The 25,339-nt window shown below is 43.4% G+C and overlaps 1 protein-coding gene across 1 annotated transcript in view; it reads left to right on the top strand.

Moving 5' to 3' along the window:
• Window positions 1-2,009: 2,009 nt before the first annotated feature.
• trpc6b (transient receptor potential cation channel, subfamily C, member 6b) overlaps window positions 2,010-25,339 on the top strand; it is a gene marked incomplete at both ends in the record, with an annotated part of 57,851 nt that continues 34,521 nt past the window's right edge. Inside the window, 3 exons of the mRNA XM_084310360.1 lie at window positions 2,010-2,750; window positions 22,713-22,901; window positions 23,291-23,455. Of these exons, the coding sequence (XP_084166486.1) occupies window positions 2,010-2,750; window positions 22,713-22,901; window positions 23,291-23,455 (1,095 nt within the window). The remainder of the gene's footprint in view (window positions 2,751-22,712; window positions 22,902-23,290; window positions 23,456-25,339) is intronic.

Here is a 25,339-nt window from a genome sequence, read left to right as displayed (position 1 = left end):
AAGCTCTCCAGTGACGTGTTTTGCGTGCCATTATAGCAAGGTTAGCTTGCCGACTTACTGATGCACAGAAAAAACCTGCGACTAAGTACACTGGAGTGAGGCGTGGACGGAAGTGGCAATTTTTCTAAATAAAATACTCGAAAGACTAATACAATTTTATTTACATAAACATTTACATTGCAGGGATATATTGGTCCAAATATGAAGGCAACACCAAAATGTATGTATTTCACATTGTCTGCTAAAAAAAAGCCCAGAACAATATCCAAATAAATGGCTGTCACTCACTGAGGAAAAGGTGTATTTGCACCATATTTCACACAGAGGTTCAAAACACCTAAATGTAACTTTCCATGTTGAAAAAAAAACAATAATTCCCTGTTGAACTATAGTGTTATTCAACAAAACACAAGGTTTTTTTATGTCAAATATTGTATGCTCACACAAAGGTAATGTATGATGGTGACTTTACACTGCCCCAGACATAAAGGGTAGGTTCCCCTGAATCATAAAGGGTTGAAAAAACACTTGATACTGACCCAAAGAATAAGCTCAGAATTGGCAAAAATATAACACTATGTCCAGGCGAACCTTTGTCTATGTAGGCTTTAGTACCTGAAACATACTATAAATAAAAATAAAATTGTCCAACCATTACAAATGGTGCAATTGTGTGCTAGTGTAATAGTATGTGCTAGTGTGCTAGTGTAATAGCGTGTAATAGTGTAATAGGAATACTGCGGGGAGATCTGCTTTCATTGGTCTATGTTTACCCCGCCCCCTACACTCAAACCCCACCTAACGTGTAGGCTACTAGAAAATAAACGTGTGGCTGCCGTCTTGTAGATTTATGTGCTCTACTGAGCGCACCTTTCAAGTTTGTGTTTCGATGACGATGCTTATAAGCAATCATTGCCATTGCACTGTATTGACTTGCTTTCCATCTTGAACATTCATGCTAACTAACTACTGAGTCTTCTATTCATTACAAATAAACTGCTGTTGTTGCTAGTTACACAATTTGAGGTTCACTTGGGCAAACTGGTGCCGGAGAGCTGATTACTGGAGTCTCACAGCAGCAAACCTGACTACTATCGTCTTTGTGCATTCAAAAGGTGTAATTTCATCCTGGATATTGAATGACTTGTTGTTGACCGATTACAAAAATATTCAACCCTTGTGCGAAGCTTCATCCAGATTGGATCAGAACTGTCGGAACTGTGGCTGGTGTACTGTGGAGTGAGTACAATACCCCCCATCACACCATGTGCGCGGGTCTAATAACAACTTTCCAGTGGAAATCAGACACTGTGCTGCTGTTAATACTGTAGCCGGATGAGGCAGTGGCTCTTCGCCCCTTCGCCAGATGGTAGTTAATCGACTAGTCTGCTTCAGTCATTGTGGTGCATTTTTATTTTGTGCCCAGTTGGGACAGGAGGGTCTTTGTCAGTGTCCATAATTGACCTATCTCAAACTCTGCAGTCTTTCCCTTGATTCTCCACTCACAACTGTTGCTTTCCCCAGATAAAATTGCAACCGTAATGACCCAGCCACGAGACAGAGCCTAGGCGATAAGAAAGAAAATTATATGCTTTGCCAGGTCATGATACAAGGGAGAGAGCAGATGATAAGGCCGTGGGTGGTGTGACACTCACACAGTGAATCATAATTCAGTTCAGACCAGCTGTCCATTCCACACTGACTGCTGAGATCACCGTCTTCTCATTTTACCAGGCCATTTGTAGATATTGAGATGGATCTCTTCATCTAACCCACCAGACCCCAGCAGACAAACGTAATGTGTTTGTATTATATGAAATAGATAGTAGAATTTGGGGTAATAACATGGTCATCTATCTGAACATTTTCCTTTTGGCCATTGGGAGGGATGAGTATTGCACTCACCAACATGTGCAAACATCAAATGCAAAAAGCTTTCAGGCACATCCGCTAAACTGTGTTTGTGTTTACGTCCCGTGTTTAGATGCAGCAGTGACGACAGCGACATGATGCTTCAGCAGTCCAAGGTGAAGCCCAGGAGACAGGCCTTGCGGGGACCGGGTTACATGTTCTGTGGACACTCCTCTAGCCTGTCCAAAGTAGAGGAGCACTTCTTAGATGCTGCAGAATACGGCAACATTCCCGAAGTGAGGAGGATGTTGGAGGAACTGCCCGATCTTAACGTCAACTGTGTGAACTACATGGGCCAGAATGCATTGCAACTGGCCGTGGCCAATGAACACCTGGAGGTGATTGAGCTCCTGCTGAGGAAGAAGAAACTTTCACGGATAGGAGATGCTTTACTGTTAGCCATCAGCAAAGGCTATATTCGCATTGTAGAGGCGTTGCTCTGCCACCAGGCCTTCGCAGACAGTCAACGGCTGATAAACAGCCCCAGCCAGGCCGAGACGCACGATGACTTCTTTGCATATGATGATGATGGCACACGGTTCTCCCACGACATCACTCCCATCATCCTCGCATCTCACTGCCATGAATATGAGGTAGTGCACATACTGCTGATGAAGGGGGCCTGCATAGAGCGGCCTCACGACTACTTCTGCCAGTGCACCACCTGCGGCAGGCACCAGAGGGACGACTCTTTCAGCCATTCGCAATCTCGCATCAACGCTTATAAAGGCCTTGCCAGCCCGGCCTACCTCTCTCTCGCCAGTGAAGATCCTGTGATGACCGCTCTGGAGCTAAGCAACGAGCTTGCAGTTTTGGCCAACATCGAGAAGGAGTTCAAGGTATAGTATTAAAGGCACTACTAGAAAGATTTTGCACATCAATATATCATTGTAAATTCAATACCCATGTCTTGATAGGATTACTGCAGAAACGGGATGAGGGGTGCGGCTGGTAGTGTAGAGGTCTAAGCACTCTCTTATCACCATAGAGAGCCGGGTTAAATTTCCTGGCAGCGGTACCTCCGGCTTAGTCAGTCATCCCTACGAACACAATTGGCAGTGTCCACGGGCTGGAAGCCGGGCGAGTATGAGTCCTGGTCGTTGCAACAGCGACTCCAGCAGGGAGGGGATCGGGGAGAGATAGTGTAAACCTCGGCACGTCTTACGCTCACCCAGCTAAACTCCTAGCTGTCAGGTGAAGGGAATTGGCATCATTTATAAATTGGGGGATGGGAGCTAAATGAGAAAAAGACAACAAATTAGAATAATAATGTAATAAAATAAAATAAAAAAAGAAACATGATGAGACGGATGAGAATGAAAGATGATTGATGAGACTGGGACAAGTCCGCTGGTAGTCACTTTTTTATTGATATTGATATTTTTTGCCAAAGGGTCAGATCCATAATTTGTAATGGTGAATGGCATTACAGCACAAAGGAAGCTACATTCACGGTTAGAAGGGGCTGTTTACCCTCTCCAAGCTTCATCAAAACAAATCCTGTTTGGGAAGCTGTTGGGGGTCGGGATCAAATGGCAAAATCTCCTTTGCAACAGCAAGCAACAGGGTTTATGGGAAATGTGGTCTTATCATGAGAAATAGGCTACCCATAGACCACGCAACACTTCCGGGATTCTGAAATCGGGGAGGAGATTGCGGGGGGAGCATAAGAATGAATGTGGATGAGAGCCTTGATGTAAGTGGTTGCAGCTACGGCTGTGGGGGTGCTAGAGACATGATCGAATAGACTTTTATGCGCCTGAGTCTCCTGAACACGGCGCAACCCATTCCTAATCGATCAGAACTAAATCGGCCGAGCTAAAGTAGCTTTTTCAGCACCTACTCCCCATACGCATGCGCAGATTGTCAACGGAGTCTGAACGGCGCGAGACGACGCGCGAATGAATGTTGAATGTTCCATCAGAGGGGGGAGCTTCGGTGGTAGTGTGAGCGGCTATTATAGATAGACCACTGCACTTAAATATAAACATTAGTCTACCTGGAGACTCAATGAGGTAATTGTAGATGTCGCCATAAGACGCGTCTGGCCATTGAGTGGGATAATTTTTTAATTATCCTGTTTGGCTGAAAGGACACGTCAACGTGAGTCACACACACAATGCATTATTCAGTAATACAAATTTCCAAACTTATATGCGTTCTTTTAACTTTGCCACAGCAGCCAACCAAAATCGCGATATTAGATTCATTAACCCCTATAACACGTGCAGTGGATATCTCCAGATAGATCACATCAAGATAGGTGAGAATCCATACCTTTGGGCAGAGTTTGTCTGGGTGAATCCAACGTGAGGCAATACATTTTTTTGCGGCTGTGAGGCCGGCCAAAATGAGTCTTTTCACATGTGTAGAGGTCAGTAATTGAGAGACATCATTCAATAACAATACAGAAGGAGATGCAGGTATGGTCCGAGAGAAAATATCTGAGAGCTGAGAGGTAACATTTTCCCAAAAAATCTCAACGGGAGGGCATTCCCAGTACATATGCATAAATGTTCCTGTGGCACCGTTTGGACACAAAGTACATCGAGAGTCAGGTCTGAGACCCATTAAATTCAATCGTTTAGGGGTTAAATAAGTCCTGTGAACACAATTTTGATGAATCTGTTGGTGATCTGGGTTGCGTGAGGATAGCCGAACATTTTCCCAGACTGCATCCCAATAAAAATCTACATCCAACTCTGGGACCTCCTTTCTCCAAATCGTATCCAGGGGGAGGTCTTTATACGAGATGTAGTTGAAATCATGTAATCTATGCACGATGGATTACAAGATTATTTTTGCACCAATGCGTAATGATGAGGTCATTTCCTGATTTCCATCCACGTTAAAGCTGTATCACCTGGTTTATATACGTCTACAGCTGCTTTTATCTGGTTTGTCTTTAACATTTCTTTTAACTTTAAAAATGTCTTGTAACTTTAAACATTTATTGTAACTTTAACATTTATTGTAATTTCTTGTAACTTTTAATATTTCTTGTAACTTAAAAATGTCTTGTAACTTTAACATTTCTTGAATAAGCGTTTGTAGTTTATAGAGTAATAATTTACTCAACGACTATTTTGGCATTGTTTCCGATGTTTATTAAAGCATTACATCATGTGCAGGAGTGGGTTGTGAGAATTAGACCATGCCTAGGGGTGGTCGTTAGACCCATAGATATAGACCCCCCTAGGCAGGGGCGGACCTAGCACATTTGGCGCCCTAGGCGAGATTCACCACCAGATTCACCACAATTTTTTTTAATATTATATATTTTTTTTTCTCTGCGCAGTTTTGGCGCACCCCTCTATATCTGCAACCATTATTTTTACATAAAAAAAATTCTAACATAAGGGAAAATGAGCCAAAAATCTAAAACGGTCGGTCGGTCTGAGCCCCCCCCCCAAAAAATCAAAACATCGCCGCGCTACCAACCAGTTAACCCTTTTCACTGCGACAATACACCGAAGGTTAACCCTTTCACGACCATTGGTTGTGTGATAGTAAAGGGTTAACCCTCCGTCGTGTGGCAGTGAAAGGGTTAACAGTTATACAGTAAAGTACTGCACCTATAATTTTTACAAGCAAGAACAAGAGCTAAGAATAAATGTAAAATGCACACTAAAGAATTAAAACAAATAAACAACTTAGCTAACACACAATAATAATAATAATAATAATAATAATAATAATAATAATAATAATAATAATAATAATAATAATAATAATAATAATAATAATAATAATAATAATAACAACAAACAATAAAATAACGTGCAAATTAGCTTTAAAAGAAAATTATGTATTGTAAAATATGTTACACATATATAATCAAAATATATTATGCTAAATAAACAAACAAATAAATAAAAATTACAAATTCACTTTGTCTAAAGAACTATTTACATTCCACTCCCTATCATCACACTTCAAGGTTTTGATTGATTGATTGATTGATTGATTGATTGATTGATTGATTGATTGAAGAGTTTATTAACAGATTGCAGAATGGGTACAGTACAGTACAGCTCAATACATACAATTGTTAAGAGGATGCAGACCTGAGAAAGACTTTCGTCTTGTTTCCATCAGGGTCCCCCATTTTCAATTCATCATAGGTTAGCCTGTAGCTCCTGGTTTCCATTTACAGTGCAATCCTTCTGGCCTTCCTCGCTGCAAAGTCATCAATCACATCAAATTGTCCAACTCCTGAGCCAGCTCCTTCCCATCCAAATCAGATTGCCCTCCATGGTTTAAGGTGTGTACAAGTGCCTCTGCTTGCTTCATCAGCTCTTGGTGTGGCAGGTCTTGGAAGTTGTACAAAATTGCATACCTTTCACCTTGGCACGTTTCTCGTCTTCTTCTTTTCTTCTCTTTTTAAACTGGATGGCCGGATGGCTTTTGCCTCTTCATAGTTCTCTAACGTTAGTCTTTCTTTCCTCAACGCTCAATTCTATAAACACTTGACCGATACCCATCAATGCACAGCGCTCTAGCATGTTCTGACTGTGAACACCTAAAGCTGAGGCTCAGACCAACCGACCGTTTTTGGCTCATTTTCCCTTATGTTAGAATTATTTTTATGTAAAAATAATGGTTGCAGATCTAGAGGGGGGCGCCAAAACTGCACAGAGAAAAAAAATTAATAAAAAAAAAAAAAAAAATTTTAAAACATGTGTAACCAAATGTTGGAGCATGAAACCAATATATGTTTTCAATTGACAGATTTTAGATTCGTAAATTACTCCTAAATTCCTATTATTACATTAAGAATAATATGAACCATTGAATCTGTGTGTATATGTGTGTGTGATAGGGTGTGTGTGTGCATGCACTCGTGTGTACCATGACCTTTAATTAGCTTGTCTTTAACCTTTTACAATTATGGGCATGTTTGATCTCGATACACTCATTAACTACCAATTGAAGCAGTATTGACTGCATACACACACACCACCATCACGTTTTAAGCTAATGTTTATTGTGAAAATGGACACACCCACATGTGTACAGCTTGGTTCTACAGTATCTTGGCATAATAGCCTGTACTGTCTAGTATTATGCTCTGTTGTATGTTGCCAGATTGTATACTAGCATGTTGTTCTTCTCTTCTTGTGGTAATTAAAGGTGCTATAGATACCATTCATACTAGATATCACACTAGAGCAGTGGTTCCCAACCTTTTTTGAGTACTGTACCCCCAAAGCATTTCAAGGCCAACCTAAAGTACCCCCTACTATGCATCAATCGTGATGATCCCCAGGATATATAATTAATAGTCTATATATTGTGGCAGACCGTGTGTGTGTGTGTGTGTGTGTGTGTGTGTGTGTGTGTGTGTGTGTGTGTGTGTGTGTGTGTGTGTGTGTGTGTGTGTGTGTGTGTGTGTGTGTGTGTGTGTGTGTGTGTGTGTGTGTGTGTGTGTGTGTGTGTGTGTGTGTGTGTGTGTGTGTGTGTGTGTGTGTGTGTGTGTGTGTGTGTGTGTGTGTGTGTGTGTGTGTGTGTGTGTGTGTGTGTGTGTGTGTGTGTGTGTGTGTGTGTGTGTGTGTGTGTGTGTGTGTGTGTGTGTGTGTGTTCAAGTTTCAAGTTTCAAGTTTCTTTAATAGTTGTCATACAGAAGTACAGAATACTTTTGTACAAAATGCTTCTTACTGTTGCGCTCCAGAGACTGTGCATGACAAGATAAGTATGAAATAAAAACATAGTAAAAATTAGAAGAAAAAAAAAGAGGTCACAGTGTTCAGTTTAGACATATGTACAATGTTCGTAGACGTAGTTACCATACAATATACAATACTGTGCAGTGTACTAATATACAATACTATATAGTGCAAGGCATAAATGGACGAGGTGCAGTTTAGGTACAATTCACAGTAGGTGTACGAGTTGTAGTGCAAATCCTTTATCAATAAATATAAAGTGTAAGTGTGTTTGTGTGATCTAAAGTGTGGAGAGTGGGTGCTGCAGTGTGTTGTTTGTTTGAGTGAGTGTGTGTGTGCGTGTGGGTGTGTGTGCTGTGTGCATTTGATGGTTGTTGCATAGTGATTATTGTTCGTTTAGCGATTATTGTTCGTTTAGCAGCCTGATGGCCTGGGGATAGAAGCTCCTTCTGAGTCTTTCTGTGCTCGCCATAAGACTCCGGTATCGCTTGCCTGACGGCAGCAGTTCAAAGAGGCAGTTGTTCGGGTGGCTCGAGTCCTTAATAATTCTCTTAGCCTTCCCCTTGCACCGCTTGTTGTAAATGTTCTGGAGGGTGGGAAGCCCCCCTCTAATTGTGCGTTCGGCTGAACGTGTCACTCTTTGTAGTCTGCTACGGTCTTGTGCAGTGCTATTCCCAAACCAGGAGGTGATGTTGCCGGTCAGGATGCTCTCTATTGTACATGAGTAGAAGTTCCTAAGGATCTTCTGACTGACTTGGAACTTCCTTAGGCGCCTGAGGAAGTAGAGGCGTTGTCGTGCCTTCTTCACAACACTGTCAATGTGTGTGGTCCATGTCAAGTCCTCGGATATGTGGGCTCCGAGGTACTTGAAACTGTTCACTCTCTCAACTGGTGCCCCGTCGATGCTGAGGGGGCTGTAGTCCTTGACCCCCGACCTCCTGAAGTCCACAATCATCTCTTTTGTTTTGCTGACGTTCAGGGAGAGGCAGTTCTCCTGACACCACTGTGACAGGTTCTCTACCTCTTCCAGGTAGGCCCTTTCGTCGTTGGCAGAGATCAGGCCCACCACTACTGTGTCATCAGCAAATTTGATGATGGTGTTGTTGTTCCGCTGTGCTACGCAGTCATGTGTGTACAGGGAGTAGAGGAGGGGGCTCAGAACACAGCCCTGGGGGGCCCCTATGTTGAGCGTGATGGATGAGGAGGTGCAGTTGCCGGCTCTTACCACCTGGGGTCTGCCCGTCAGGAAGTCCAGGACCCACTGGCACAGGTCATAGTTCAAGCCCAGGTCCCTGAGCTTGGCTATGAGTTTGGAGGGGACTATGGTATTGAATGCTGAGCTGTAGTCGATGAACAGCATTCTCACATAGTTCCCCTTCCTCTTGTCCAGATGTGATGCTGCTGTGTGCAGCACATGGGCTATGGCGTCCTCCGTGGACCTGTTGGGGCGATATGCAAATTGCAGAGGGTCCAGGTTGATGGGGAGGGAGGAACAGATGTAGCCCTTCACTAGCTTCTCAAAGCACTTCATGGCTATGGAGGTGAGGGCTACAGGGCGGTAGTCGTTGAGGCAAGCGGGCGTAGATTTTTTGGGTACAGGGATGATGGTGGACTTCTTCAGACAGGTGGGGATGACGGCCTGTTCCAAGGACAGGTTGAAGATGTCAGTGAATACCGGGGCCAGTTGGTCGGCACAGACTTTTAGGACGCGGCCGGGGATGCCGTCCGGTCCTGCTGCCTTCCTGATATCCACTTTTTTAAAGATCCGTCTCACCTCATGCTCTGTTACCCTGAACACTGAGTCTCCATCAGCAGACCCCCCCCCCCCCCATTGCCGTGGTTTGTAGGCTGGTGTTGTTATTCACAGCCTCAAACCTCGCATAGAAGGAGTTGAGATCATTTGCTAAGGAGATGTCACTGTTCAGTTTGAGGGGGGTTCCTTTGTAGTCTGTCATTGTTCTGAGGCCCTGCCACATGCCTCTAGAGTCAGCCTGTTCAAACTGAAGTTCAACTTTATCCCTGTATCGCCGTTTTGCCTCTATTACTGCTCTCCTGACGTTGTATCTTGCCATCTTGTGTTCTTCCATGTTGCCTGTCACCAGCCCGGTGTTGTATGCTGATGTGCGCACTTTCAGAGCCTCACGGACGGATTTGTCTACCCAGGGCTTTTGGTTTGGGTAGATATTAATTTTGGTGGTGGGGATTATTACTTCTACCTGAGTACAGACATAGTCAATCACCGTTTCGGTGTATTCGTTAATATTGGCTGTGTTATCACGGAGTACACTCCATTCTGTGCTTCCCAGCACTGCTTGGAGTGACTCTACTGACGTCACGGTCCAACGCTTAACCTCTCGCGAGACCACCGGCGTTCGCTTGAGACACTGTTTGTACTTAGGCAAAAGAAAAATTGCGGCGTGATCGCTTTTACCGAATGGACTAAGAGCCTGTGACTTGTACCCATTCTTAAATTGCGAGTATACATGGTCTAATATGTTCTCGCCTCTGGTGGGACAGGTCACATGCTGATAGAAATTCGGCAGCACCTTTTTAAGACGCGCGCTGTTGAAATCCCCCAAGACCAAAATGGCCGCGTCAACGTTAGCTGCCTGGAGTTTGTTTACCTCGTCGTGAAGTTTTGAAAGTGCGACCTCAGTGTTCGCGTGTGGTGGAATGTACACTCCGATGAGGATGATGGACGTTAACTCTCTTGGGAGGAAGAAGGGTCGACATTTTATCGTGATAAACTCCAGGTCTGGGGAGCAGTGGTTAGACATTTCCTTTGTGTTGCCTAAATCGCACCACTCCTTGTTTATCATGAAGGCAATGCCGCCTCCTTTCTTCTTTAGTGACTCTAATGCCGTCCGGTCTTTTCGTAGAACGAAGAAGTGGTCTGCCGGTTCTATTGCATGATTCGGGACATCTGGACTCAGCCAAGTTTCTGTGAAACAGAGGACGTTACAATCCCGAATGTCCCTCTGGAATTGGATCCTTGCTCTGATGTCGTCCAATTTGTTTCCTATCGATTGCACATTGGCCAACAATATGCTGGGCAATGTGGTTCTGTGTCGTTTGGACCTCAGTCTGTTCCGGACCCCGGCTCTCTTTCCTCGTCTTCGCGGCGGCTTTTTGTCTTGTCCGTGGCCGGCATAACAAAGGATCTCGGTGGGCCATTTCTGCTGTTCAGCGATCCGATCCAGAGAGCAATCCAAACGGTAAGTTTTTCTTAATCCAATGTCAATGATTGACTGACGGTCATACACATATAATGCACCAACAGTTGGTGCAAATAAAACTCCTAATACTATAAAAATTAACAAAATAAAGCACAGTCTCGTCGGAGCGATCAGAAAGGCAGCCATCACAGCAGCGCCAGTTTCAGTGAGTGTGTGTGTGTGTGTGTGTGTGTGTGTGTGTGTGTGTGTGTGTGTGTGTGTGTGTGTGTGTGTGTGTGTGTGTGTGTGTGTGTGTGTGTGTGTGTGTGTGTGTGTGTGTGTGTGTGTGTGTGTGTGTGTGTGTGTGTGTGTGTGTGTGTGTGTGTGTGTGTGTGTGTGTGTGTGTGTGTGTGTGTGTGTGTGTGTGTGTGTGAGTGGATGACCTGGATAAAGTCACATGGTCACACAGGTTGGCAGTTTATTGAAGTAAAGTTTTAGTTCTGAGGTCTGACATCATCACCTCATTCCCATTGTAACATTAAGTTAACAAAGCACTGAAGACTCAAAACTAAGATAACATAAGATAAGATGAGATACGATATGATAAAATCAGATGAAATATTCCTTTATTGATCCCCTTGGGTAAATGTGGGTGTCATAGCAGCATGGGGGAGGGGAGGTATAGGTATGGGCAGGGTAATAGCAGAAAGACATAAATATAGGCAATAGAATTAGATCTGAATATAAAAAGATGTAAATGGGATGGTTTCATGCTATTATTCAAAAGCATGTCGCCACAGAGGAAACACATAGCCGGGGATTTCAATCAGGCAAATCATGCCGTCTTTCTTCCAGCACATCGTCTGCTCCACAAGGGGAGGAAATACACTCGACCACTGCTACACCCCGTTTAGAGCCGGATACAAGGCTGTACCGGCTCCACCATTAGCGGGAGCAACAAACACGTCGGATCATGCCGCCATCTTTTTGGTCCCAGCGTATAAACAGAGATCACGTGACGCCGTCGTGTCACGTGAGGTAAAAAAATGGGACGACCAATCAGTTTCCACGTTTCAAGACGCACTAGATGACGCCGACTGGGGAATGTTCAGGAGGAGTAACAGTGACGTCAGCGATTTCACAGACGCTGTAGTGTCATTCATAACAACACTGGCTGATACTATCGTCCCCACAAAGAAGGCGAGGGTGTTCCCAAACCAGAAACCATGGGTGGACAGTACCATCAGAGCAGCCCTGAACTCTCGCACCACTGCTTATAACCGGGGCAGAGAGTCAGGAAACATGGAAGAGTACAAGACAACAGTCTACACTCTGCGCAAGGCTGTCAAACTTGCTAAGAGGACGTATGCCGACAAGATGGAGGCACAAATGGCACAGAATGACACAAGAGGCTTATGGCAGGGACTGAGGGCTATAACTGACTACAAAGTCAGCGCCCCCTCAATGGGGAGCGACAACGCCTCCCTTGCGGACCAGCTCAACACCTTCTATGCGCGGTTTGGTGCAAACAGTGGCACTGCTAGCCCAACGGCTAGTGACGTCACTGGTGCGCCGGCTGTTGTGGAGGGGGGGGGGCATCCGCAGGGGGGGGGGGGGATGCTCTCTCATTGACGGTACACAGTGTGAGAAGAGCATTTATGCAGGTGAACACCAGGAAGGCTGCTGGCCCAGATGGTATAACAGGACGCATACTTAAGTCCTGTGCCAACCAGCTTGCCCCAGTGTTCACCGCCATATTTAATCAATCCCTGGCGGAGTCGGTGGTCCCGGCCTGCTTCAAGATGTCTACCATCATCCCTGTACCGAAGAAACCCTCCCCAACATGTCCAAATGACTACAGACCGGTGGCACTCACCTCTGTGGTCATGAAATGTTTTGAGAGGCTGGTCAAGGACCACATTTGTGCCTCCCTCCCCAGTGATATGGACCCTATGCAATTTGCATACAGGACAAACAGGTCCACTGACGACGCTGTCTCCCAGGTACTGCACAGCACCCTCTCCCACCTTGACCGTCAGAAGGGGGGCTATGTGAGACTGTTGTTCATTGACTACAGCTCAGCGTTCAACACCATAGTCCCCACCAGACTGGTGGACAAGCTGATCGAGCTGGGTCTGAGCTCCGCCCTGAGCGCCTGGGTACTGGACTTTCTGAGGCGGTCAGGGTGGGGGGTCAGACCTCCAACACCATCACCCTGAGCATCGGGTCCCCCCAGGGCTGTGTTCTAAGCCCCCTGCTGTACTCACTCTACACACACGACTGTGTGGCCAAGTTCAGCTCCAACTCCATAGTGAAGTTCGCAGACGACACGGTGGTGGTGGGGCTGATCTCGGACAACGACGAGAAGGCCTACCGGGAGGAAGTTGAGGTACTGGAACGCTGGTGCCAGGACAACAGCCTGCTCCTGAACATTGGTAAAACCAAGGAGCTGATCGTGGATTATAGGAGAGGACAACAGGAGACACACACACCACTGATGATTAACAGGGCTACCGTGGACAGGGTGAGCAGCTTTAAGTACCTGGGGGTCCACATCTCAGAGGATCTGACATGGTCAACACACATAGACACAGTAGTAAAGAAGGCGAAACAGCGCCTCTACCACCTGAGACAGTTAAGGAAGTTCAGAGTATCGGGGAAGATACTCCAGTCCTTCTACTCAGGAGCTGTAGAGAGCATCTTGACTGGAAACATCACTGCCTGGTATGGAAACAGCACGGCACAAGACAAGAAGGCCCTACAGAGAGTGGTGCGCTCAGCCGAGCGTACCACGGGTATTGCACTACCTCCCCTGCAGGTTCTATACAACAAGAGGTGCAAATCCAGAGCCTGCAGGATAATGAAAGACCCTCACCACCCCAATAACAGCCTGTTCCAGCTGCTGAGGTCAGGCAGACGCCTGCGAACCCCAGCTACTAGGACAGAGAGGCTTAGGCTCAGCTTCTTCCCCCAGGCCATCTGTTACAACCCCAGTATGTCTAGGGGAAGGGGTGAATAACATAAAAGATGATTGTGTTGTAATTAGTGATAAATGAACCAAAGGATAAATAATTCAATGCCCACAACAAGTTTAGTTTAAAGAAAGTAATATATTGTGCCTTTTTTATATACAAACAAAACAGACTAACAAACAATGACAATGGTGGATTTGATACACACAACCAAAGGGGAAAGGGGGGGGGGGGGGGGGAGAAGGGAAAAGGAGCTTGAATGATGCCAAAGGAATAAACTAAGTAAAACAAAACACAACTAACTCAGTAAGGAATATCTTGTCTACCTATATACAAACACAAAGGTCAAATAAAACCTACTACTCACTACCTACACTGACTAACCAAACGTTATGTTCAAAACCTACAATGAGTGGCATCACTCCTTACCTAGTGTGTCTAGACAATAATACCACTACGTGTAGCACCAAGTGTATTGGGCCCTTACCTGCTCCAATTCCCAACCCACACACACACACATACACGTGTACCAATTTGGCTAAATATCTCAGAATCAAACATTCGACCAACAGCATATAGACAAAAAGAAGGGGGGAAACAGGAAGTGCCACATGGGTTTTAAAACAAGAGGAGGGCTTCCGATTGGTCAACTGGTGATTTGCTTGATGGCTGGGATGACTGGCTGGTTTCCAATTAGTGTCCTGATGAAGGACAGGAACCTGGATCAGAGTATAGCAGGTGGAGGGAGTGGGAGAGAGAGAGAGAGAAAGAGAGAGAAAAGGGGGGGGGGGCACAAAAGTACAAACATACAACAGCCACATGCTGGAACGTAACACCCCCGTACACAAAAACAAACCCATCTCCCATTTCCTTTTGTACATACTATTTTTTTATCACACACATCTTACACTCGAGATAAGGCATCCGCTAACACGTTATCGGTACCCTTCTTATGGCGAATGTCCAGATCATAGTTTTGGACCATCAGGGACCAACGCATAAGGCGCTGGTTGTGATTGTACATACGAGCTAGGAATACTAGCGGGTTGTGGTCAGTATAAACAACCACAGGCATGGAACTAGATCCAACATAGACCTCAAAATATTGTAACGCAAACAACAAAGCAAGGGCTTCCTTCTCGATCGTGGAGTAATTCAGCTGGTGTTTGTTGAACTTTCGAGAGAAGTAACACACAGGATGATCAATCCCATGGACCTCCTGTTGCAAGACAGCACCAGCTCCCATACCACTGGCATCTACATCCAACTTAAATGGTAGTGCAAAATCTGGTGCCGCAAGAACAGGAGCCTGTGACAAAGAAGTTACCTTCTGCTCATTTAAGTAGACCACAATGCGTTCAGACACACAATTCTTAAATTCCTCCAACAGCATCAGTTCTCTAAGAGAGTTGTAGTCCGTAGACTTGTTAGCACTACACCACTTGTCAAATAGAGTTCCCTTCTCTCTGCCGAACTCAACAAATGTCTGACTTGAGGACTTCTTGTGATTCCTGAATCGTTGCCTATAGGCCTCTGGCACCAACTCATATGCACGGAGAACAACAGACTTCACAATGTCATATTGCAATGAATCATCAATGGACAGAGAAGAAATCACCTCCTGAGCTTTTCCACTCAGTTTACACTGTAACAATAGAGGCCATGCCTCCTTCGGCCACTGAAGGGATGTAGCAATACGCTCAAATGCACTGAAGTAGGCATCTACTTCGGTCTCCCGAAAAGGTGGAACCAGAGATATATTTTTACTTATGTCAAATGACCTAGACAGAATTGATTGAGATGAAGATTGTGCCATCGGAGACTGGAAACCATCTCTTGCATTTTCCAACTCCAGCTGTCGTATTTTAACAGCCGTTTCAGCCTCGATTTCCAGCTTGCGTACTGCTAGCCTGAAATCAATTTGTCGTGCCTCAGCCTTCTCTTGAGCTTCCATGTGAAGCCGAGTCAAGCGAATTTTCATTCGTGCATCAACCAGTGAACTGGTTGAGCTAGGAGAGAGCGGGTCAAAGCGCGGTAATGTAGCAGGTGGTTTCACCTCTGCCTTCGCACCCAAGCCAACTGGTGACTTTTGTTGCTCCTCCTGCAACAAAGGAGAACTAACTTCTGTAGTCCCCTCTAACTCCAAGGCACTAGAACCAGGCTGCTCTGGCAACACAAGTATCTCCATCTCCACCAATTTGTCCAACACCATAGACCTAATCTCTTTTTTAAGCAGAGACCTTGATATCTGGAGACCATAGTGCTTGCCTATCAGTAACAAATCATCCTTTCGGCACTTAACAAAAATTTCAACAGAGGGATTCTGAATAAACTGATCTATGGTAAACTGTGCCATGTCAGCAGTGGACAGCAACAGTACACCAATTACAAAATACCAATAACAGTAGGAAAGAATTAATTATGTGGATCATCACCACAAACAATCATCAAAACCAGGAACCCTTTACAGGAGATCCCGGACGAGCCCCCATTTTATGTTACAACCCCAGTATGTCTAGGGGAAGGGGTGAATAACATAAAAGATGATTGTGTTGTAATTAGTGATAAATGAACCAAAGGATAAATAATTCAATGCCCACAACAAGTTTAGTTTAAAGAAAGTAATATATTGTGCCTTTTTTATATACAAACAAAACAGACTAACAAACAATGACAATGGTGGATTTGATACACACAACCAAAGGGGAAAGGGGGGGGGGGGGGGGGGAGAAGGGAAAAGGAGCTTGAATGATGCCAAAGGAATAAACTAAGTAAAACAAAACACAACTAACTCAGTAAGGAATATCTTGTCTACCTATATACAAACACAAAGGTCAAATAAAACCTACTACTCACTACCTACACTGACTAACCAAACGTTATGTTCAAAACCTACAATGAGTGGCATCACTCCTTACCTAGTGTGTCTAGACAATAATACCACTACGTGTAGCACCAAGTGTATTGGGCCCTTACCTGCTCCAATTCCCAACCCACACACACACACATACACGTGTACCAATTTGGCTAAATATCTCAGAATCAAACATTCGACCAACAGCATATAGACAAAAAGAAGGGGGGAAACAGGAAGTGCCACATGGGTTTTAAAACAAGAGGAGGGCTTCCGATTGGTCAACTGGTGATTTGCTTGATGGCTGGGATGACTGGCTGGTTTCCAATTAGTGTCCTGATGAAGGACAGGAACCTGGATCAGAGTATAGCAGGTGGAGGGAGTGGGAGAGAGAGAGAGAGAAAGAGAGAGAAAAGGGGGGGGGGGCACAAAAGTACAAACATACAACAGCCACATGCTGGAACGTAACACCATCAGAGTCCTGAACAATGAACATTGAGTACCACTGTAACACTTTAGCATGAACGGGCACACACTCAGGCCGCACGCACCCCACTTATTGCCAAAAGGAAAGGCCACTTTAAATTAGTATTAGCAACAGTAACAGTGTATTGCACTACTATTACTACTACTGTTAACTGTTAACTGTTACCCATTATTGCACAAATTTACTGTTACCTGCTACCTGTTATTGCACAATTTTATTGCACAAATTTTTGTATTGGATTCTATTATATGTTGTACCAATTGCACATCGTTGCGGGCAAGACCACCCGCATTTCATTGTATATCCGTATGCCGTGACAAATAAAACTCTTGACTTGACTTGACATTGGCTGTGGTTGCTCTGTAGTTGTGACAGTAAATCCAGAGAGCACATAATGTTCACCAAACTGACGATTCTTCACTTTCTCCATTTTCTTTTTCTTCTGAATGGGTTCTCCTGATTCAGCAGTATCACCTGTGCTGTTGTTGCTGGATGAACCAGCTCGACTCAGCCATTGATCCATAATGTTAACAGAAATTTTGAAAGAGGCTTGATATTTTGCTAACTAGCTACACTGATGCTCGGTGTAACACCTGACAGTCCGGTGGGAAGCTGAACGTTGCGCGATAGAACAAGTATAGCCAATAATAATATTATATCCATCAAATTATACTTAATTTGAATTCCCCCAATTTTGGCATGCATTATTCTTTATTTGGGTACAGTTTTCCTGTACATAAATCTTTTATTTATTTTTTTACAGTAGGAAAGTAGGAGGGCTATCGGTTCATAATTTCGAACAGTACTATTTCTCTTTTATGCTCAGGCCGTTGCTAAGATGGTTCAATAATGATTCTGACATACCATGGGTGAATATGGAGAAGCACATTGTATCTCCATATACACTCAAATATATCCTCTTTTCTGGTCTATCCCAAAGCTTTTGCCGTACTAAATTCGGCCCAATTATAGCACATTCAATTTACGTTTGGAAATATATTGCCGAAATGGGACAGTGGGACACAAAATGGCACCTAGATACCCCTATTTTTGATAACAACTTCTTACTGTTGGGAGGGAAACCACCAGCTACATTTCCCAATTGGCAAAGACAAGGTATTCACAAACTATCTGACATATACAGTGAATACGGTCTCAGATCCTTTCAAGAGCTCAAACAAATCTATAATGTCCCGTACATCCTTCTTTTTTTATTTACAGTTGCGCACTGCAATGCACACTTATGGTGTCCCATGGAATCAGCCTTTACCAGTTCATCCTTTAATGATTATAGTCAGTGGTATAAATGTTAAAAATGGTTTTGTTTCTGGGTTATATAATAAAATACAAGGAAAACTAAACAGAACTACAGGTAATACCACTGTCTGGAACATAGATTTAAAGGATTACAACGCCTGCATAAATTGGCAGAATGTATGGGATAATATTCCGTTAACCTCTCGTAATTATAATAATCAATTAACTCATTACAAACTGATACAAAGATTTGATCTGTCACCCAGGAAACTCTGTCAAATCAAAATTTTACAAAGTCCCCTATGTGCTTTATGTCCGCAAAAAGTCATAGGAACATACATACATATGATGTGGGAATGTCCAGGAGTACTAGCTTTTTGGGCCAAGGTTGCATTATTTCTCACTAATATAACGGAGATAAACATACCTTGTTTGCCACACATTATTAAACGATGATTCATCTCTAAAAATCACAACTGCAAGCAGGCAGGCTACACAGTATATGACTATACTGACGGACAATCTATATACTGAAAAGCCACTTTTTTATGCCACTGTGGGAATTAATATGAAATGTTGATGTGAATGTCTCTTTCCTCTGAACTTGAAAAAAAAAAGATTAAAAAAAACAGTTGGTAAAAAAAAGATTTTTTATTTTAATTTTATTTTTTTTAAATATTTTCATGTACCCCCTGGGGACCACCCACGTACCCCCGGTTGGGAAACACTGCACTAGAGCACCAGCATGTCATTTTATCCAATCAGGTGCATTCCATGTGGGGAAATGGGAAGTAGGGAGGGGATACATGCCTGCAACATGTAAACAACATTCATTTTGAACCTGCAAACATCTTTTAAATGATAAATGCATTGAGCAATATTTGTATTCTGCACCTTTCTAAAAGCTCTGTGGATGTATTATTATTATTTATTTAAATGATTACTCTACATAACATTTGTATCTATAGCACCTTTAACACATTGGTTGCCAGCCGGATATGGCGATTTATCGCTTGAATGCCACCACGTTAATGAATGGGAGGATGAGCACATTTGCGAACGCATAAACTATATCTTAAATTATGGCTATGTGTCTAATACACCCGTCGCTTATCAATGACTTGCTTGCAGTCAACATGTACGAAACGGATTGTTTTTTCATCAGTACATTTCCGTTTTATACCGTTTTGAATACGAGTATAGTTTCGGAGATTTCTAGTCATTCCAGAGAAATCCGCGAAAATAGCCATTTACTAGAATACACAAAACACGTTGTCATTTTCCGGCTGATTTATGAATAGTTTTCAAATAAACGCTAGATTATCGAGAGTATTTGTGTTCTTATGCACGATACAAAAGCGGGCTGAAAAATAATTTATCCGTGCCGCGCTCAGCGCCGAACGCCACACACACACACACACACACACACACACACACACACACACACACACACACGTTGTGCAATCTGTGAAAAACAACTCTGATTAACCCAAAACTGGTAAAATAGATTCCTTACCTCAGATCAGATGTTCTGCAAAAAGATGAATCCAATTCCTGATCGCCATTCCAAATATTGATCGCGTTTATTTATTCAATGTTATAGTCCGAAAAGCATGATCCAAGCTGCTTCCAGCCTCGCCACTGACTCTGGTAACACGACACTGCTTGCCAGAGGTGGGAAAACCCTGGGGCGGAGTTTATCTCTGATGCACTTTTTCACTCAATCCAATCCAATGATGTGCATTACCATCCGGGAGACGATAGGGGGCGGTATTTGCCCTTTTCGAGCTCAGAGCCATTCCCAATGATAATGTCAGGCTGGACGTATGAACAATGAATGGATATCGCTAATAAAAGAAATAATGATTAAATAACGAGAAATCTTGTGATTGGCAACCAACGCATGGCGGCCAACAATGAGATCTCCAATATGTGTTAATGGTTGGGTAGGCGTAGTGAGTGAATATGCCAAGGATTAGCTGTTGTTTTCTTCCTCTGTGAATCAATGTTTATTATGTAGCCTATTTCAAGGAAGCAGTGTGCGGAAATGTCACCGTTATTTCACTTTTCATCTCAGAACCCAGTTTATTCAGCCACACCTGCCCTGGGTCAAGCTAATTAGACCTGGGAGCAGGGGTGGCTGCGCATCTATTGCACATTGAAGTAATCAATGTGCACAGGTTACATCTGCCATCCTCACACACACGTAGGGAGAGCCTCTGTCATGACAGTGTTACATCCGCTCTGGTTTCTAACATCTTGCCATCCACTTCATTAGACTGGTCTACTGTGCTTACCGTCACATCCTGTGTCCCTGTGGCGGAGAGCCCTTCCAAAGCTACCTACGTATGGTGTACAGTTGGCCATAAATCAATGACAGTTCAAGCATCACTAAACTTGGTGGATATTTCTATTTTTTAAGCTGTTGAAACATGTCCCCAAAATTCCATGTGGGGAAATGGGAAGTAGGGAGGGGATATATATCTGCATGTAAACAACACCAAACTTTTTTTTTATTACTTTTCTGTTCAGTTCTGTGGATGTATTATTTATTATTATTATATTATTGGCATACTAATAATATTGTGCGCATCTGCAAATCTGTTATCCACACACACACACACACACACACACACACACACACACACACACACACACACACACACACACACACACACACTTTTTACACTTTCAGCACAGTTTAACAATACCGCGATAATACTAATAACTGCGATCATTTTGGTCACTATAATCATGTGACATTTTCATACCGTTACATCTCTTGTGAGTGACTTGTGTGTCCTGACATCACCGACCTATCTGCATGGATTGCCTCACCTTTGAGGCTCACATCAATAAACTGTGCAAGACCTCCTTCTACCACCTCAGGAACATTTCCATCACCCCCATCCTCAAATCACTCCACTGGCTTCCTGTCTCTCAGGAGTGAGTACAAGGTCTCCCTGCCAACTCTGGAACTGCCAACTCTCTAAAACCCCCCAGGACCAAGCTCCGTACCATGGGAGATCGGGTTTTCTGCTCGGTTGCTGTGGATGTGTGGATGCTTGTATTAAATGTTGCTTGAAATGCTTATTTTGTATCTGTTTTAAATGTTTTTTTTACCTGTAGCACTTATAAGTGCAATATGAATAAATATTTATTATTATTATTATTATTATTATTATTATTATTATTATAGTATTATAACTACATTAGCCACCCATAACATTAACGATAGCTAGCTGCCAATGTTACTAACATTAACGTTGGCTCACTTTCTAGGTAATGAAAGCTTATCATAATTTGCTGTTTGGCAAATTACCTTAGCTAACTATCAGCTGATGCACTTCTGTCACTCTGGATTTGACGTTGTTATATGTTGCGTTGCGAGTGACACAAAAAAGGGTACTTTGATCCTATTTGAGCTGCCAGAGCGTCCAGCCGTATCTGTAGAAATTGTTGAGGTTATGTGTATACGATTGCATGTAACTGCTTAACTGTTTCCACAAGAGGGCGCTATAGGTGCAAGGGGACGTAGCTATTGATGCTGACGTCAGGTAAGAGGTATAAAAGGAGTTGTTACCTCCCCCTCTGTCTCTTCCTCCGTCGCTCTCACAGAGAGAGGAGGTCTCATGGTGCATATGAATATGTGAATAAACCACGCAGATTAAAGGCTAATGAGCACATTTTCTAAAATCAATCTGGATAAAATCAGGATATGCCAAAAAGAATTGGGCTGGCAGTTTGAACATAGCCTAATTAGTTTGACCCAGGTCAGCTGTGGCTCCTTAAAAGGGGAACTACACCCAATTTCAGAATGATTTATTCCTCTGGTCTAAGACAGTATTGTCTAAGACAGTGAAAATGAGCAACTCTCCCAAATCCAAAAACTAGAGTGCTAAAACTCAAACTTGTGATGTCATCAAGTACAGTATAAAGTCTGAAGCTGCTCCATAGACAATGAATTGGGAAATATATTATAGATGACACTGAGGGCACCTAGGGGAATGTTCTGAGTTCATATGTATATTTGACATAGACCACTACTATAGAATAAAGCTAATTTAGATATAAAATAAATAAATTATAATAACTTCTGTGGGTCCACAAAATCAGTCTCCCAGTCTCTTGTCAACGGAGCAGTTTGAGTCTCACTTCTCTGATTTCTGGCTTTGGGAGAGAGTAGCTCAAGTTCACACATATTGATTGACCTGTCTTAGGCCATGGAAATAACATATTATAATTTGTATTTGAGTTGTTTGGGCTCTCCTTTTAAACCAGCCACCCCCACACCACACATACACATTAGCCTGTTTAATTGCCTTCTAATCAATCCAAAGTGGATTTATTTATTTCCTCAGAAGTATTGATCATTCTCAAAAGCCTCTTGGTTTCTCGTTTGTGTTCCAGAATGATTACCAGAAGCTGTCCATGCAGTGTAAAGACTTTGTGGTGGGACTACTGGACCTGTGTCGGAACACGGAGGAGGTGGAGGCCGTCTTGAACGGGAACACTGACAACTCGTGTGACAACTCTGAGCATTACACCAGACAGAGCCTCATCAGGCTCAAACTGGCAATAAAATACGAGGTGAAAAAGGTAAGGTGGTGATGAGCGTAAAATGGTTTAATTGTGTTGACCCTTTCACTACCACACTACAGAAGGTTAACCTTTCACTACCACACTACAGACAGTTAACTGTCTGTAGTGTGGTTGTGAAAGGGTTAACCCTTTGTCGTGTGGCGTTAATGTTAACCTTCTGTATTGTCGTAGTGACCCTTTGGTAGTGTGGTAAAGGGTTAAGTGTGAAGTAAGTTATTATTGTTTTTTTAATTAATTATACTACATTCTTCTCTTCTTTCAAACACACGCACACACACACACACACACACACACACACACACACACACACACACACACACACACACACACACACACACACACACACACACACACACACACACACACACACACACACACTGGACTAGTTTGTGGCCCATCCCAACTGCCAACAGCAGCTTCTCTCCATCTGGTATGAAAACCTCTCTGGGCTACAGCAGCAGACGGCAGGGATGAAGATCCTACTGGTCCTTGCCGTGGCTATTGGCCTGCCCATCCTCGCCCTTCTGTACTTGATAGCACCTTCCAGTAAGGTTAGTTAGTCCCAACATTGGGTCTCATTCCCGAACGGATTTACGACAAGAAATTTGCTCTCAGGCAAATTTCTGCCGATTTAAGACATATTAGGGCTGGTAGCGAGATTCCCCAAATTTCCCTGAGATCGGATTCGGCCGTGGCTGAGAGCAGAATTTAAGAGTGCTGAGGAGCACACTTATGATTGATTGACTGATTGAAAATTGTATTAACTTGACAGACTGTTCTCCATGTTCTTAATGGCTTTATTTGGGAGGAATCATAGTGATTCCTTCATGTCAACCCTACAGGCCTCCTTGAAATTAATTACTTAATCATAATTAAAATAAATATGACAATATTTGTACGATAAGAAATTACGCGGATGTCGGAAAAATAAATAATATGGATTCATCTGATCACAGGGCAGCTGGATTAACCATATCTGAACCAGCTATTTTGGACAAATGTATAATTACTTTAATTACTCAGATATTCAAACACAATTATGCAATTATTGTGAAATGATTGAAAATAATAATTATTTAATGCCTTCTGTGGAATTTGTATTTCTTATTTGTTACATATCTGTTTTATTGATTAATTATACATTTGAAAGAATGCAGGTTAGAGCCAACATGCAATATATCCCATGATTAATGGTACAGACATTTGTTTGATATAGCTATAACTTGCATTCCTTCAAATATATCATTAATGGGGCGGTCAGGTGGCGTAGCGGAGATTGCGCTCGTCACCAATGCAAGAGGCTGCGGTCTCGACTCCCGGAGTCAGCATTGCCTTGGCTTGGGCTGATCGCTATACTAACTCGTTTGGCTGGGTTAGGGGGAGGGAAGCCATGGGTGGGAAACTGGCATTGTGGACAGCGACGCCTACAGGTCAGGTCTGGGCGCTTGCTCAGCGGAGGCAGGACTTGAGGAAGGCAGCGTGACCTCCCACGCGTTACACTTCACCAATGAGAGCCCTCGCTGCCAGGTGAGAAGAGAGCCACTGGCTGTCGCTGCACGTGTCGGAGGAAGCGTGCGGATACTTCAGGGTTCCCTTGTACCGACCAGTAGGAGAACATGCGCACAACAACCAGGTAGGGGAGGGGGGGGAATTGGCACAACGACTAAATTGGGACGGGGAAAAAACAGAGAAAAATCGGAGAAAGAGAGATACAAAAAATATATATATATATCATTAATCAATAAAACAGATATTGAAATACACTATGTAGCCTACTACACCAACACTGCAAATGACAGTGGATAAATAAATAAATAAGAACTAAAGCTAATCGCGTGGAAATAGACTGCATTAATATTCCATAAGTCTTGTGTGCGCCAGTATAGCCTACGTGTCTAATGAATGAACAGTAGGCTTATATTATTCTAATTACTTGTTTCATTAGGCTTTAGTAGATACTATATGCTCTGCCCTATACAGATTGATTGATTGATTGAAAACTTTATTAACAGATTGCAGAATGGGTACAATACAGTACAGCTCAATACACACAATTGTTAAGGGGATGCAGACCAGAGAAAGACTTTCGTCTTGTTTACATCAGGGTCCCCCATTTTCAATTCATCAGGACATATATGACATACATGACATACAGATAGTCAGTACTGCTACATCTATACATTTATGACATACCAGATTTGCAAATACAGTACTGTTTGTGATACAGAAGGAGTCAGGAAAAGGGAGTATATACATTTGACGTAGAAACTGTACATTGGAGGAGGTTGGGTGGGGGGGGGTTGGGTACACTGGGATATTGACAACCATACTGGGTAATCTACATTGGAGGTGGTTGGGGGGGGGGGGGCACACTGTATAAACAAGCAAAACTGTACATTGAGGGGGGGGGGGGGGGGGGGGAGACACTGTACAAA

The sequence above is a fragment of the Notolepis coatsorum genome (genome assembly GCF_963971535.1).
Source record: "Notolepis coatsorum genome assembly, chromosome: 1".
Taxonomy (NCBI): domain Eukaryota; kingdom Metazoa; phylum Chordata; class Actinopteri; order Aulopiformes; family Paralepididae; genus Notolepis; species Notolepis coatsorum.
Note: the sequence above shows the minus strand (reverse complement) of the source record. Positions and strands in the feature narration are given on the sequence as shown.